Raw genomic sequence first — 17,194 nt, 5'->3', positions numbered from 1 at the left:
TTTGCATAAAGTCCATAGATTTTGGCTTCCACTCCAAATTCAAATTAATGGGACGATTGAGAAACGTTAAAGTTATGATATAATTGACTATATTAAGAAATGCAAGGCCGAAACGAATTTGATCAAAGTTTATGAATTTTTGGCAAACTTATTTTAATGGGCTTTTTTCCAACTTGTAAATGTTAGTATATGAATTAAAGCAATACTAGAGTCTAGAATAATACTCCCTCCATCTTCAATTATGTGGTTTAGTTTGGTCCGCCCTTATTAATTGTATTATTTCATTTATATTTTGTACTATTATTTTTAAGTATTGAACTTTACATTCCACTAACTCATAATATTCAGAAATAAACACAATAACATTCCACTAAAGTTTAGAAACTAATGCGAAGTCCAATCTAAATCGAGGAGGCTCAAAGCCTAGCAGGGCGGCATCATCACCCCAAATCGACACAATCCAGAAATGAACTCAACATCCTAATTGAATCATGTCGAGGAGGCTTTGTCCTAGCGGCAAGGAGCTTAGACATTATTGCATGAGGTGCCGAGTTCGAGCCCTCTTGACAACACTAATAATTTCCTCCTATCTATAGTATAGGAGTTTATTTGTAATTTCCTCCCTTATATAGGAGTTAATTTAAAAAAAATCAAGTCGAGGAGGCTCAGATCCTAGCATGCCACCCATCATTAGTTCATCACCCCCAATTGAATTGTGCATGGCTGACTAACCGAAGGACGCCGAGCGGGGCACTACCACAGGTCGGGCTGGGAAATGGATATCGAGTATCGAGTATACCTGATCCCGATAGATATCGGGCAATGTAATTTAGGATGTCTTGGGTATCGAGCCTAGAAAATTATCCAGTCTTATGGTTAGGCTTATCCCATCTACAAAACAATGGAAATTGAACTGACCGAACAACACCCAGCACAACAATACCACCGGTAGGGCTAGGAAAATGGATATCAATTATACCCGATCTCGACAAGTATCAGGCAATGAAATATTTCGGGCCGATGGGTTATTCTTATCCCGTACAAAATAATGGAAATGTGCGGATAAAAAGCTTAATCCTAAATTCCGTCCTACAAAACCGGCTCTAAACGTATATATCTATCTAGTCCCCCCGGTCCCCAAAGAATATGCACTTTGCGTTCAGCACGAGTTTTAATGCAAAATTGGAAAAATATGAGAGAGATAGAGAGAAAAAATAATTAAAGTATTATTAGTGGAGAATGGATCCCACCTCATTGAAATGAAAAAAGTTTCCAAAATTAGAAAATGTCTATTCTTGTGAGACGGACTAAAAAACGGACTAAAAAGAAAATAATACATACTTTTGTGGAACGGAGGGAGTACTATTTAAAGCTTTTCAAATCTATATGGCGTTGCGCTCAAACCACTCACCAATTTTCTTTCATATTTAAAACTTTTCAAACCATCTACTGAAACAACGGGAATAATTCTTTATTTCTATACAAAATCCACAATATTAGAAAAACACATACCCAAGAAAAGGCCAATAAAACTAGTACTTGATTACAGATTATCCTCATTAGCCATGAAGGAAATTCTGCCCCTTTTGCAAATACAGGACCAACCATATCTAGTAGAAAGCACATTTTGCCTGGATATATCTACGAATGATTCAAAAACACAGCACCATGCCCATCAGCTTTCATGAACTTCTTCAACAAAAGGGCAACTATAGCTATTGTAAGCCCCAGCGCTGCCCATGTGAGTAGGCGATCATCGGCCTGCTTGGGGACTCTCGTCTCTGATTTCTGCAACAGCTGCTGCTCGTTTGCAGGAACTGAGTTTGATGCCTCAGCAGCAACGTGCACATTTGAAGGAACCCCATTAGGTTCTTGAACTATCTCATCAACTTCAGCTGGTTGAGTTTCGGTTTCAGTAGCACCCTTGGTGTCTTGGTTAGGAGTTTGCTGACCCTCATTCTCTTCATTGCCAGTCTTGACTAACGTGTCTTTGGGCACGGGCAATGCTTTGCTAAGCATGTATTCATGAATCTACGCAAGGAGTTCATCAGTTTAAGATTACAAATTATATGAAATCAATAAATGTGCCAATACAGAAAGTACAATGTCACGGACCTCATTAATCAAACTTTGGCGCTCGGCAGATCCAAATTTTGGAGCTGCATTACGAGATTTGATTGCGAGAGCTCGCCTCTCCTCTTTTGTGTAATCCAATGATCCTAGTGCACCGTTCGGGCTAGTAGGCATGAATGCAATCATTGCCACCAAAGCAGTTCGAACTGCAAATTCATCCCACACGAGACTGTCATAACCCATCTAATTGTACACCAAGGAAGCATAACTCAATTTTGTGAACCTCATTAAATAACTTCTCAGTCAAATGACAAGATGAGAACTTAAAGTTATTTTTTCCTCAATTTTGTGAACCTCATTAAATAACATCTCATGTCCTATTTTACCCTATCCGGGATGAAACTTACCGCTCCAAGAAGGTTGCCAGTGTTCAGGGTGATGATTTGAAATGCTCAAGCATATCTTGGTTTGGGTCTCAAACCGACCGTTCGGCTGTAATGTGAATCATACACGTATCAGAGATCAGTTGCAACAAACACAACACAAATACAGCAGATGATGATCAGTACAATACCGTCAGCAGCATGAATGAAGGTGGCTTCAGAGGATATTCAGCAGGCAGCTGAATTCTTCCATGATATATTCCTCCCTCAAACTCCGAATCTGCCGGACCCCTAATCGCAAACTGCCATTCAAATATATTTTCCTACAAGCACACATCAATATAAAATCAGCTTAAATCTAGACAGAGAATATGGCAAGATAAATTCATCGAAACATTTGAACAAATGATTCCTAAATCATGAAAGTGTATAGTTAAATATTTTAAATATCTATAGAATCAGCTATGCAATCTAAAAACAAAATGATTGAGATCCGCCGTGGAAGATTCAAATTTGCCAATGAAAAGCAAAAGGCGAAAAAAAATCAAAAAAGGAAATTGGTACAAATTCAGCAGCTACAACATCCCACCACCATAATCAAAAAATAAAATACCAACTCATAAGCCAATTAATGAAGAAAACAATGATTTTTTTTACCAACAGTCAACCAACCCTACGCAAATTAAAGTATGAAATCAGTCGGATCCAGCCGATCTAAAAATAACGTGAACAAACAAACAATCGAAACAAAAAATTAACAACAATCACAAATTGGATATCGAATCGCAAAATAATCAATCAAAACCTCGAGAGGCAGGCTCATAAAATCATCAGAAGGATTGGATTGCATCTCTTTGACCTCCTGCAGAATCCTCTTCACCGCCGGATTCTTCAGATTGTACTTATCTTCCGTCATTTCTCCGATTGACTTTCACGGCACCAAAATCCCCTTGCCGAAGACGGAAACAGCCAAGTTCAATTTTGATTCAAATTCTCTGTGATGGATAAAGTTATTTGAGGACCCAAGATAGAGAAGGGCGACACGTCATCTGTCGTGGATATGCGTACGTGTTAGCATATGATAGGCTAATTAATTGATCATTGTCTACATTTAAGTGTTGTACAGTTTCCACTAAAAACGCGGTTGGTACCTTGTTTTTTCAGTTAACATCTCATTCTCTTCTTTTTTTTCCCTTTTTTTAATTTATTTAATTTTTTTAAAGTACTCCATAAATAACTCAATTTTGATATTGAAAGGAATTTGATAAACTCATATATGGCCAATAATTCAATCGATCACTTGTTGATTACTTGATAACTGAATATTTTTTTCAGGACTGAATCCTAAATGGTCCAGCTCTGGTTCCATGATCGACGACTCCAAATTATGATCGAATAAACAAACCTACATAGAAGTGATCCTCCCATAGAGAACTAGAAAATAAAGTTTATTGCTTGGCTGGGTTGCTACCAAATCCAAATTCTTGATAACTAGACTCCAATCAAAACATAACAACATATCAAAGATTTATAGCATGCACCAAATATACATTTCCTCTATATGTAAACAACCTATTCCGAGCTCCAACGCACCATAAATGGCCCTGAACCTCCAAATCCCCCTTCTCCCCCGCACTCTCCCACACGAACTTGAACAACCCCATGGCCACGTCGAGCTGCTTCACCCCGCTCCTCACCACCTCCTCCTCGTCCACAGTCAAGATCCTCCCCGCGTACAAGCACACCTTCTGCCCGATCCCAACGACATGCACCCCTCCTTGAACCTTCATCTCGACGTCCACAACCGTGCCATACAGATAGTGCATCAAGAGTGTGAACAAGCATTTCGATGAATGGCCTAACGTCTTTGTCAGCCTCTTCTGCACCAAATGCCTTCCTTCATCAAGAGTGTGAACACGTCTCGTAGCTGGAAAAGGCCTTCCTTCATCAACTCAAGCTTCGAGACATGGAAAGCTAGCTCACTTTCATCACTCAGGCAGCTGACCAGATCAGTGCACATCTCGAGAGCATCTCCCCATTTGGGAGAATCTGTCGCGTTCGCCCCTTTTGTGGGTGGGAGGCGCATCCACGAACTAGACTCAACATCATAAGACATTGCTGATTCAAGGATCTTGAGACAGCCAGCAAGAATCTGCTGAGACAGCATTATCTCCTTGCTCGTTGTTCCTCGTAGATTGAGAAGCTCGACCTCTGATTTCAATCCTTTGAGTATCCGAGAGAGTGCACCCGTCCATATCTTGTGCTGTGTCACCCGTGGGCCGATGTTCTTCCTCACCGCCTTCCTCTGCTGAGCCGAGATGCTCAGCATGTCCGCCACCTTTGTCAACGAGCTCACTGTCAGCGCCTCCCTCTCGTGGGGTCCGCAGAAGTAGTCCAGCTCTTTGCACCGTTGATCAGCCGATGAATTCCTTGAGTTGCTCCTCAGTGTTTCCTGCATCGATGGAAGCAGAATGAGCTCCCTACCGATGGACTTGAAAATGTGCATTTTCTTCTCCAGCTTCGCGTCGAAGACTCTTGAATGATTGTTGATGTTCACGAGCCTCCCACCGATCAAGTCTAGCTCTTTCAATGATTGGCTCCATTTCTTCATCTTCAAAAAAGCCGCTTCGCACCATTCTCTAGCGGGAACATCTTCTTCTAATGCGGAATGATGATTTGATCGAGTAGTCGTGATAATCACGTTGTTTCTTGCGTGCAGATGTTTAGTCTTTGCTAGAAAACTATGCAGCATTTTGCTGGCCATTAGTGTCTCGCAAAAGGCTACTCCACTTCAAGCATTGAGTTTACAAGACTGAAAACCTGAGTTGGGCATTTCATCAAACAGGTTATGAGCTTCCTTTCAAAAGTAACATATGACTCTGCTGCTAAACTCACATAGATTTCCCTCTCTATAAAACAAGGTATTATGTATGAATAGCAACTAAAACCAAGCATCAGAGAAATAAATGAAGATAATTGAGAAAGCAGCGATAATTGAGTATGTAAAAATGCAATGAATACCTATTTAAACCTTTCTTATGTAAAAAAGCAATCTTGCAATGAATCTGGTTTCACTAACATGGCCACCTTCTGGGGAAGGATCCTATGCAGTGCCAAAAACGCAGAGTTTTGTTCATTAAACGCACTCACATGTGATATACTGTTCATTTAATCATGTTGGCAATTGAAACATAAAAATAAATATAATAATATCTCACATCGATGTACACAAAGAGCTTAATCCACTATATAAGTGAGCTTAATCCACTATATAAGTCTCATGAGCCTATCCTCTTATCACCAATGGATGAAACCATGGATTTCTATCATGGTATCAGAGCGGGTCGCCGACTGTGAGTCATATTTAACTGACCCAGCAGTATATCTGGGCTAAAACTGAAAAAAAATGATTGACCTAGCAGTATAACTGGGCTGAAAATTTGGGCTTGTGGTCCAACCGATCGAAAAAAATTGGGCCGATTGTCCAATCGATCATAAAAAAAAAAAAAAAGTCCAACCCCTCCAAGATTCACCTTGAAGGGTTTGAGGGAGGGTGTTGGCAATTGAAACATAAAAATGAATATAATAATATCTCAAATCGGTGTACACAAAGAGCTTAATCCACTATATAAGTGAGTTTAATCCACTATATAAGTCTCATGGGCCTCTCCTCTTATCACCAATTGGTTTTAGGATGAAACCCATGGATTTCTATCAAACCCCACCTTCCACACAGCTTTATTCATTAATCCATTACATGTTATTTATATAGTATACTTTAAAGATGCTTTAAATCATTTTATTCTTTATTAGGATTTCTAATTGTTTCTTTGCCAGTCCTTTTAGTAATGAGTTAATTACTTTAACAATATAAATTTATGAATTTTATTATTAAAAATATAACATATATTCTATAGAAAATATTAAAAGAAAAAAAGTGTGTGCTGTTTAATAAAAATTTACTTCTTTTCTTTAATATTATTATTTTTTATGTAGTAAAAACACTTTATATTCAACTATAAAAAATGAGTTATAATTAAAATGACTAGCCAAATCACCGAATTTAAGGTGTTTTTACTAAATAAAATAAATTATTCCATAAAAAAGAATAAAAATATTAACGAAACAACACACTTTTTTTCTTGTAGTAGTAGTAATATTTTTAATAATAAAATCTATAAATTTAATTAATAAAATAACTAACTAAAAAGATTAGCAAAAACATTTTAATATACGGAGGAAAATATAACAAAGGAAATCCTATGAATTATACAGTACGCATCTTTATCTTTATGCATGTAAAATCAAAATGTATATCTATGAATTAAAGAATAAATTTGCATGGACGGCGAGGAATTAAATACTTAGTAGTGAATCTAATGAATTAAAAGAATAGTATATAAAATGTTTGTTGCCGTTTAATACATAAACATCTGCGCTTTGGCACACAGCATGTGGGTGCTGTGATTTTCATCACTGCAGAGGATCCTTCCCCAATATCCAATACCTCTTGAAATCTTTTTCATGTAAAAAAAAGCAATCTTGCAATGAATAAATAAGTGTTTAAGTTAACCAACATTGCCTTCTTATTTCCCATGACTGATATAACATCAAAACTACATACTGTTACAAAGCAGACAGCAAAATCATCATATGTTGAATGAAACTCATCCCAAAACTATTTGACTTGTGTTTCAGTTTCTAGAGCAGCAAACAGTCCCTTCTCCAAAACCCAATCTTCAATCATAACTTGAGAGTTAATAGGCTGATCAGTAGGCACAAGGTGCCCAGCATTCATCACCACAACATGGCTAAGCCTCTTCCATCTCTGCACATAGCCAGCAAGCTTCCCATCCACCCTCCACACCTCCCTCTCCGCATCCAAGAACTCACCAATCCCCTCCCACTCCATCCCCTTCATCCACGCCACGGTAGAAACCACACCGTCTCTCAAATCACACTGCCCCTGATACAGCAACACCCTCGTCTTCTTCACCAAGAACTCCACCATATACCTAACACTCCTCATCACATCATCATTCAAAACTTCCCCCACGACATCGCTGCACACCTCAAACACAGTGGACTCATTCGCCCCGAGAGCCCTCTTCGCCTCGGGATTGCTCAAGAACTCAGCTACAATGTCATCCTGGTAAGGAATCTGCCTTGTGAAATCATACAACGTGGCCAATCCAGTCATGTTTTGTAGTGTGTTGAGCACTTTGGTTCTTGCATCGGTTGCTTCCCCCCAACGCCCTTATCTCACATAGCCAACAGCCTTAGATTGAATCCCCTCCAAAAGAGCCTTCTGCTTGTCATTTATCAACCCCAGATTGTATGCATTCACAGCATGAGTCGACACTTGCACCTCAGGATGAGTCAAGCCATTCCCAATAGCAACACCAGCCAAATTCACTCCACTTTCCTTCTTCAAAATGTGGTATCCAATTGCAGGCACATATTTGCCAGCATAGCTCTCACCAGTTATGTAAATTGGCCTGCTTTTGAAATTTGCATCCAAAGCAATGAACTTCTTGATTGCTATAAAGAGATGCTCAGCCACACCTAACTGGTTTCGAGGGATTTCTTGAGGTGATGCAGCAATACTGAAGCCAGAGCCTATGGGATTATCAAGAAACAGCAACCCGAAGATTCTGTTCCAAGTGCCTGGATTAGGCCCGAGTGAGAGGTCTGGCTTCACTAACCACGGCCCGAGCTCGTAGAAGTTGGCTAGCATCGATGAGCAGCCCGGCCCGCCTTGCAGCCAGATTACTATTGGAGTTTGGGGGTTTGAGGTGGTGTTGGTGGCTTCATAGAATGTGTAGAAGATGGCTGAGCCGGTTGTGGAGTTGACTGTCAAGTAGCCTGATTTGGTGGGGAAGGGTGATGCGGCGGCGGAGAGGCGGAGGACGGCGATGATGCTGAGGAAGAAGAAGAAAAAGAGGAGGTGGCGGTGGTTGAGAGATGATGGTGTTGACTCCATTATTTGAGGTGTAGTGAGTGATGACCGGAGAAATTTGTCCTGCTTTATATAAAAGTGAAACTATGTGCCTTTTATTTTCTGCCTATTATGCCATTGTACAAAAGGCTTTTTTGGTTCTTGGATAAAACTACTCCATCAATCTTTATTTGTTGCTTTGTTGGATGTGGACATCGAGTGTCTTACCACAAAGGCATAAAGACACTAAAACAAACAAATCAAACAAACAAAATTATTTTACTCAGATTTATCTGCAGTTCAAGATAACAAAAATTGATTTTGATTATAAGTTTGCATAGGCAGTTAGGCACCATATCTATGTGTCAATACTCAGATTAAAATCGGATGCAATACATAATTTCATGAGGTATAGCATGTCACAGTTAAAAGTGGAGTGAGGATTAGCTCAATAGCATGCCTCAAATGCCTGATGGATTCGGGCTGGATCGTCAAGACCCGGTATCCGTTTGGATAGCCGTACCAGTAACATAAAAACATGAGCAATTAGGAAGCTCACGATATATAAAGATGAGCGATTCCATACATTCATAATACCAGTTAACTAACTGTAACATAGCCATTAAGCTGACCTCCATGGAAATATTCATATCATCATACATAGAGAGCCTTCTCAATTGTCAAACAAATCATACATCGATCTCCTTCTCCATTACGAAACAACATGAACAACAAAAAAGCAGTAGCTCAAACATGGCTCAACGCAAAGAAGCCTAATTCCTAATAGAAGAAGAGGAGAGTATCAAAACAATAGTTCACTTCATCTCAGTAGAGAAAAGTCCACAACTTTCACTTGAAAACAAACAGAATGAAACACTTAAATCTAAAGGGTTTATTACATCAAGATTAACAAGACAAACAAACTAAAGGGTTAAAAGGATAAGGATGGATAATAATATAGGAGATTATACCACTCAGTGCCTTTTGCCATGCCTCCTGCTCTTACCCTTCCTTCGACTACACCTATCCTCAGATTCAGAGTCCGAACCAGAATCAGATTCTGAGGACTCCGATGAAGAGCTGTAACTCCGATGCCTTCTCTTCCTCTGCTGCTTCTTTTTCTTCTTGCTCTTCCTCCTCCCCCTCCTCTCCTCTTCAGAATCAGTCGAGGAACTATCACTGGACTCACTGTCCCCTGAAGACTCATCCGAACCCGTCACTGAAGAGGCACCACTGTCAGATTCAAAAACTGAGGCCTCACTGTCATTATCAGACTCCTTATCAGACTTATGCTTCCTTTTGCTCTTCTTCACCCGCTTTTCACCCTTATCCTCCACGGGAACATCCGGGTTATCCAAGTCGTAAGAGATGGAGACCTTCATTCTCAGCTTCGGGTTCTTCAGCTGCTGCGTGCGTGAAGGTCTTGAAATGTAAACCCTCTCGTTCTTGCATTCATACGTCCAATGCCCCATCTGGTAGCACTTCTGGCATTGCGAAGCTGAAGCAACCGATGAAGTGGAGCTCTTGAGATCCTTCCTTTCACCCAATCTCACTTGTTTCTCGGTACTCATCAAATACATTTGCCTCTTGGCTTCTTTCCTCTCTTGCCATCTACTCGGACCCTCTTCCTTCTGCCCATATGCATTCACATTCCGTGCAGCCGCAGTGGCAGCCCGCTCCGCCTGGGCACGGCTCAGCCCCTTCGCAGCTGATAGAGCAGCTGCCTTGATTCTCTCCGCTGCACCATCATCTTTATTGCTCGACATTGCCAAACAGCCAAAACCTTCACCACCATTTCAATCGGAGCTCGAGCATTTCAAATTTCCAACATCATTAACCAATTTCCCCAAATATTGTGCCAAAAGGAATACACAATTTAAAAATGAAATTGAACAAGATAAACAAAACCTACAACTCATAAAAATCGAAACCACATCAGTAGCTAAACTCTATATCTCTCAGGATAAATTCCCCAATTCTAAGAAAAAAAATCAAAAGATCTATCCTCCGCGAAAAACGCAACAGTATCAGTATCGGAATTGGATGTCTGGAATTATAACAAATCAAACAGAACAAAACCTACATCGTCTCCCATAAACAAGATTATACAAGAAACTAACAGAATCAATAATCAATTACAGTAACAGATACGGGAAATCTAGAGCAAGTTCATACCTTTTACTATTCTGATTTATGAAGAGAGGTAGCCAATTTGAAACCCTTCCTTGACAAATTCGTTTCTAAAGTGTCTTAATTTATTGCACTCCGCGGCCTACACTTTGGTAAAATATTGTTAGCACCCTCCTCTTTTTAGTATTTCTAATCGGGACCCGTGACCTTATCTTTTAAAATTAATCTCCGATCCTATAATAGCACCCACAATGGGGTGCCCCGATGGCACGCCCGGTGCGTGCCATCGTCCTCGGGCGCGCCCGATGGCTCCATTGTGGGTGCCCGCCCGATGGCACGCCCTACGCCCATGCCCTAAGCTTCGGGCGCGGAAGAAACTCGGACGATGGCCTATCGTCCGCGCCATCGGGCACCATTGTGGGCTCCGCAGACGATGTCGCGCGTTTTTTTATTTTTTTTAAATGCTAAATTCGAAAAATTTGTATAAATACCCCCTACCCTGGCTTCATTTGTAACATTTCATTTCACGATTCCACTCTCGAAACTCACATTTTCATTACTACGAAATGGATTCAAGTCCCAATAATCTGGTGTTTAGTGGTGATGCGCGTTGGCCGGGTACAGAACCCGGCGAATATCGGCTGTTCGACGCCAACACGCAGTACGATCCCGAATTCAGTACGGAATCGTATGGTTTGTCTGACATGGAGCCGTCTCCAAACCGACCCGCCGCCGGGAGTTGATCGATGAGCTACGCCGGGAGTTGGGAATTGCGTAGATTAGCCAACTTGAATCGTGTAACTTTTGTTAATCAATGCAGTCTTCCCCGGTTTTAGCTACTCGTTGTGTTTTTTAATTAGTTTGCATTATATATTTGAAAACATTAAAATTAATTAACTAAATAATAGTAAAACATATAGGGCGCGCCTTAGGGCGCCCCATTGCTGATGCTCTAAACGTAATTTAAGTTTTATTTTATTAAAGCAATTAAATGAAAATTGGAAATTTTACTGTAATTATGAACCAGAAACTCCAGCTTTCACCCTACTTCGAGATATTGTATGTTGCGATTTGCTTAAAAAAATTGTTGTACATCTCAATTTTATATACTCCCTCAGTCCCGCAATAAGAGTCTTATTTGGTTATGGCACAAGTTTTAAGAAATGTAAAGAAAAGTGAGTTGAATAAGTTAGTGGAAAATATGTTTTATAATAAAATGTGAAGGCCTGAATAGAATAAGTTGGTGGAATGTTGGACATAATTACCATTTATGATAAAAGTGAAATAGGATTCTTATTGTAGGACGAAATGAAATGACAAAACATGGTTCTTATTATGGGACGGACCGAAATAACAAAACATGGCTCTCGATAGAGTAATTTACGTGTTTCAATTTATTAATTCTATAATATTTTCTTCAAACAATGCAACGTATTGATTTTGTTTTTTACTTTTGTGGGCGTAAGTATTACAAATGAAGATTGAACATTGTTTGATCATAATTAAGAATTGCAGTATACAAATAATGAGAACATACGAGTTTTAAGTTACAGACGAATGAAGCATAACTCAATTGATAAAACGTTTTCCTTTCAACCATTTTTTTTCTAAAAAAGGTTTAAGTTACACACCAAATGACCAAATTGTAATGGAAAAAGTTGTAGGGTTGTTGGCTAAATCTTCATGGCAATTCATAAGCCAAATGGAATACACAAGTGTGAGAATTACATATAAATATCTTCTAGACCTAAACAGTTAACCGAAATAATAGGAATACAAGAGCTAGAAATTAAGTGTTACTATCAAAGATTTACGGGTGATTAAGGATATAAATTAGCGATTAGGAGCATGTTGTTGAAATCGGGTGTATCATCCATCAGTCTTGCCAGTCTTTATTACTACCATTTAGCATTTGCACTTGTTATCCATTTTGTTTTTTATGATCTTTTCAAGATGTGTGAACGACTAACGATTGCTTTTATACTTACAATAATATACACAAGATTTTATATAATGACCATTAACGTACAATCATAATTATTCATGAAAAAATTTTACCTAATTGAGTTTCGGTGTTCATTTCATAGGCTACAAACACTCACTAAGCCAATTCCATTTTGAGCACGTAAATTTATGTATGATGATCAAAGATGAAGTTTAGAGAAACTACAAAAAGTCGAATGAAATGAAACATAATTTAACAGATTTTACTGGATTTGATTCATCAATTAAAACTACGATTACAAATTCCACCCAAAAGATTGGACAAATTTGCAACACGATCAAGATCGACAGTAGAAAACCAATCACCATTAAGATTCCAGTAATCAGGCCTGCTTTGATAGATTAAACTAGAAATTATCGAATCATGTAACAACCGTTTTGCAACTGAATGAGTAGCACATAGCAAGAGAGTCGTAAATAAAAACAAATTGAAATTCAGCTCATAATCCAAACAAAAACCATTGAAGAATCTCAAAACAAAACATAATATTTTAGCTGAAATCGGTGAATAAAAATCTACTCCTCAGAAGCAGCATCGCCGACCTGCTTGTTGTGCTTCCTCGCATACCTCTGGTTCCTCAGGAACTTCGGGTCCATCTGCATCAACACAAAAAATTAAACAAATTCGCCATCAAATTAGGGCGACGACAACGAGATCGGGATCCTTACCCCTTTGGTGGAGCTGTTACGCTGACGCTTCGGCTTCTTGATTCCATTCCGGTGAGCCTTGTGCGACTGGTTGTGCGCGGTGTGATTCTTCGATTTCGCCATTGATGATCACTTCTCTCACCAAAACTAAAACGAATTCAGAAAAATAAATTCCGGAATATATCATGCGTATATATAATAAATTTATATGGAGAGAAGCGGCGGCTTACCTAGAGTAGAGCGGCGGATGTGAGAGGAGCGAGATGATAAGCTAAGTTCTGAAACCCTAATTTTGCGATTCATGAATATAAATATGACTTCAGGAATTTGGGCCTCGTCGGCTTGTTTTCAGTCAATGGGCTCTTTTATGGGCCATAATTTGAATAATCATATCTGGTGCACATATTGAATCTATTTGTATAAATTGTTTTACATTGCACTCAATCCATTTATTCGAGATGCATGTCTTTTTTTTTATATAAAAAAATTAAAGATGTTTATTCAGATGTATTAGAATATGCAGATTTTTTTTGGTTATTTGATAAGGGTACCATCGGTATATTTAGTAACTATTCCTTGTGTTGATTTGTAGACACCTCGGAAGATCGGACAGTTGGCCCAATAAGGCAGAGATTGATCCTTGACCATTTTTATTAAGAATGGACTAGTCGTATGTCATTCACTCCATTATACTCTTGAATTAAATATGCAATTCTTTTTAAATCTTCTTAATCCATAAATATAAGAACGTCAATTTCAAGAGGCAGAGTCATCTAAATAGTAACAATAGAAACTAATACGATGAAGTGTTTTAATTAAAAAATATAAAGATCTTTATTGATAGAAAAATAATCGTTCAAATTTTGAAGCTCCAAGTTGATACAGTAGTACACTTATTTTCACCCCTCTTTACTAAAATTCTGAATACGTACAGTAGAAGTACCTGAGTTAATAATTTTTACATATATAAGGCTTCTAAAGCTTCTATTCATTTATAATTGAGTCATTTTTTATTTCGAAAAGTTCCCTTATAGTTGAGTCATTTTCATATATAGTATTCTCTTACTTTACTCTCTTTTACTTTATTTACTTTTTACTTTATTCTCTATTTTTTCCCCTCTCTACATTTATCTATTTTCTTTAAATTTCGTGCCGAAAATTTTCGCCTCAACTATGAGGAAACGAGGGAATACTATATTCTTCTTCCTTTTATTATTTTAAAGTCAGTTTTTAATAAAAACGTGATTTTAATCATAAAAAATCATTTTAAAATACTACTACTATAAATTCATACTAGCCCATGTTGGGTTGGCCGATGAATTAGTAAAAGAGTAACTAATAATCATATTAATGTGTTTCTATCATAAAGCTTATGAAATTTGTTTTAGACATGCATCATTTCTATCCATGTGTTGCATGTTCAGTGGTAACGTGGCACCAAAACATAACGGAATATGGCCGGGCATACACTTCGACACATTTATCAAGCTTCAAAAGTGTTAAAACGACATATATGTTCCACATTTCATTAATCAAGTGTGAAACAAAATTATGATATACTCTATATTCACAATTGACCTCATACGTCACATAACTAGGTCCACTTATGTCACAATATAGTGTGACTCAGAGTGTCCACTATAAGGCGGACGTCCCCAATAGCTCCACCCCTTTTTTGTCCACAGCCTCAGTTTTTTTGTCCGCGCCCAAAAAAAAGGTTTCCTCCATTATAGGCGGACACTTCCAAAGCCCTGAAATTTTATAACCAATTTTCATTTTAATTTTGTCCTTTAGTTTCAATCAATTATAGTTAAAATCATCGGAATTTAAATAATTAGAAAATGAGGTAATTGAGACCGAATATTCGTTGTATTGGAAACGGTAAAATTATACAACGAACATTTAAAACAAAATACAAATAAAAACGCCGCCACCGTCTAATCGGTGGCGGAGTCGGAATCCTCCTCTTCTTCTTCGTCTCCCTCGCTGCCACCGGCCTCCCCTGCCCCAGGAGCCTCATCAGCCAAGCCTAGACGGCGTTGGATCCGACTTATGAGTTTCAAGTATATATCCTTGATGAACGGGTCGGTTGCGGCCTCGTATTTGCTGTAGACGTCCTGCAGTTGTTGCATCAACTGCATATCTAGGTTCTCCATCAAGACCTCGCGGGAACCAGGGACCCTGTGCGGCGGTGCTGGGGCGGGCTGCGGGGTGCGCGATCCAGACGCGGCCGATGATCGGCGGGAGGAAATTCCAGCCTCTCTGGCTCGTCGGATAGAGGATTGCCGCCATATCCCGACGGCTGAGAAGGATAGCCGCCATATCCCGACGGCTGGGAAGGATTGCCGCCATATCTCGATTCGTCCGAGCTGTGTGAGTCGTCATGTCCACCGTGCATTTTTAGAGAGTGAAAGTGTAGATAGTGAATGAATGAATAGTGTGTGAAAAGGGTGTAAAATGGGGGGTGGATGAGTGGTATTGATAGGTATAATTTTCGGAAAAAAAATTTGGAAGGGGGCGGCCGGCGCGCCAATCGCCTGTGCACTATCGGCGCGGCAAAAGGGCACAGGCGCGTCCTCGCACAAAAAACGCCGGAGGACCTTCCGCCCCGGAAATTTCGTCCGCCTCGGACCTCCACACTATAGCAAGGCGCGGCGGCGGGAAGTGGGCGGCCTGCGCGCCGCTCCTATAATGGACACTCTTGTTACATCCTAATTTCTTTTTAGAATATATCCATGAAAATAAAAAAGAACCTTGTATTTGTAATAGAAGATTATCAACGTTTTTATTGTTTCTTTTGAAGATTAAGAATGTTCAAATATTTAGGATTACATTGATGGTTTTACTATTTTTATATAGTTTGATATTTTCTCTATCTCATATTATATGATCAACCTTTTAATTTATTTTGGATTGTCGCAATTTAAATGATTGATTTCCCTTTTAATAATAAAAAAAATGTATTCTCTCTTACATTTTTTCACTTTTATCTTATATTCTCTTCATTAAACTTAATAAATATCACTTTTTAAAATCCCATGGTAGAAAGCATAAGTTGATCAGTTGCAGCGGGACAAAAAGAGTAATATTTTGGATCTATCTACATGATCGATATGTAATACAGTATACTATTATTGGGTGATGTTAGCGTTTGTCTGAATTTTGTCGTTTGTTAGTAGTTTCAAGACGTTATTTCGATTTTATATCGTGGTGAATTTGTTTAATCATAAGGACAAGAATATGTATTAGAAATGAGCCACTCAACCCTTAAAAGGCCTTATAAGGGGGAGGGTTATCCATACGTTTATAGGTGAATTAGGATCGTTACCAAGTCGATGTGGAACAAGATATTAAGGCCACCAGCAACGCGTCAAGCGGGTGGCCCGTGTTTCATTCCGCAGTGACGGAACCGGGGCGGGATACGTTGCAGCGTCTCGTCCCATCACCAGCCCGTCACGCAACCCGTCCCGCCGCGACGAAACGCGGGACGGCTCGGCACGCGCCGAGGCGACGTGGCGCGCTCCCAGGCCATGTGTGACGCCCACTCGCCGTCCGGCAAGTGGGCATCGTCACGCTGATGCAATAATTCATTTTTTAAAAAAAATCGGATTAAATAAATAATAAATAAATAAATAAATATTAAACGGTAATATTTCGTTAATAGAGTCGTTTTTCCTTTTTAAATTTTTTTTAAATTTTTTACTCTATAAATATTCCTATTTCATCCTCATTTCACACACAACTACACATCTATTCTTCCCAATTCATCTTCATTTCCTCTCCAATTTTCATCTAACATCTCATCACAAAATGTCCGGCGACGGAAACTCCGGAGGTGGCGGCTCCGGCGCGTTCGGCGACTGGGGAGCATGTACAACACATTGGGTGGCTCCGGTTCGTCGACGCTGGGGGTACCAATCACCCAATTTTGATGTTGATCCATACGTCCGTCCCCCCGCCCCGCGGTATTCGCAGGGATTATCCCAGATTCGGGAGGATTAACCGGTTCAACCCACTC

At 39.4% G+C, this 17,194-nt stretch overlaps 3 protein-coding genes and 1 pseudogene across 4 annotated transcripts; all 4 read right to left on the bottom strand.

Moving 5' to 3' along the window:
• Positions 1 to 1,450: 1,450 nt before the first annotated feature.
• LOC121772568 (ubiquitin-conjugating enzyme E2 32-like) lies at positions 1,451 to 3,454 on the bottom strand. The gene is made up of 5 exons (XM_042169714.1): positions 3,262 to 3,454; positions 2,648 to 2,779; positions 2,481 to 2,565; positions 2,116 to 2,279; positions 1,451 to 2,031 (listed from the first exon to the last, which is right to left on the bottom strand). Exons 1-5 carry the CDS (start codon positions 3,370 to 3,372, stop codon positions 1,642 to 1,644), a joined length of 882 nt encoding a protein of 293 aa, XP_042025648.1. The 5' UTR covers positions 3,373 to 3,454; the 3' UTR covers positions 1,451 to 1,641.
• A 325-nt stretch (positions 3,455 to 3,779) lies between these two features.
• On the bottom strand, positions 3,780 to 5,613 carry LOC121771156. Of its 2 annotated transcripts, none has more exons than XM_042167941.1 (2): positions 5,478 to 5,613; positions 3,780 to 5,276 (listed from the first exon to the last, which is right to left on the bottom strand). In XM_042167941.1, exon 2 carries the CDS (start codon positions 5,218 to 5,220, stop codon positions 4,327 to 4,329), a length of 894 nt encoding a protein of 297 aa, XP_042023875.1. In that variant the 5' UTR covers positions 5,221 to 5,276; positions 5,478 to 5,613; the 3' UTR covers positions 3,780 to 4,326. The 2 variants fall into 2 exon arrangements, with proteins under 2 accessions (XP_042023875.1, XP_042023876.1); XM_042167942.1 differs by having other exon boundaries at positions 5,488 to 5,571.
• A 1,411-nt stretch (positions 5,614 to 7,024) lies between these two features.
• Positions 7,025 to 8,503, bottom strand: LOC121770087 (annotated as a pseudogene).
• Positions 8,504 to 9,194: 691 nt separating this feature from the next.
• LOC121772160 (zinc finger CCHC domain-containing protein 10-like) lies at positions 9,195 to 10,696 on the bottom strand. Its single transcript, XM_042169157.1, has 2 exons — positions 10,570 to 10,696; positions 9,195 to 10,177 (listed from the first exon to the last, which is right to left on the bottom strand). The coding sequence occupies exon 2, from the start codon at positions 10,158 to 10,160 to the stop codon at positions 9,369 to 9,371; it is 792 nt and encodes a 263-aa protein (XP_042025091.1). The 5' UTR covers positions 10,161 to 10,177; positions 10,570 to 10,696; the 3' UTR covers positions 9,195 to 9,368.
• Positions 10,697 to 17,194: the final 6,498 nt, after the last annotated feature.

Source organism: Salvia splendens, chromosome 16, assembly GCF_004379255.2.
Source record: "Salvia splendens isolate huo1 chromosome 16, SspV2, whole genome shotgun sequence".
Taxonomy (NCBI): Eukaryota; Viridiplantae; Streptophyta; class Magnoliopsida; order Lamiales; family Lamiaceae; genus Salvia; species Salvia splendens.
This window is presented reverse-complemented; position numbering and strand designations above follow the sequence as displayed.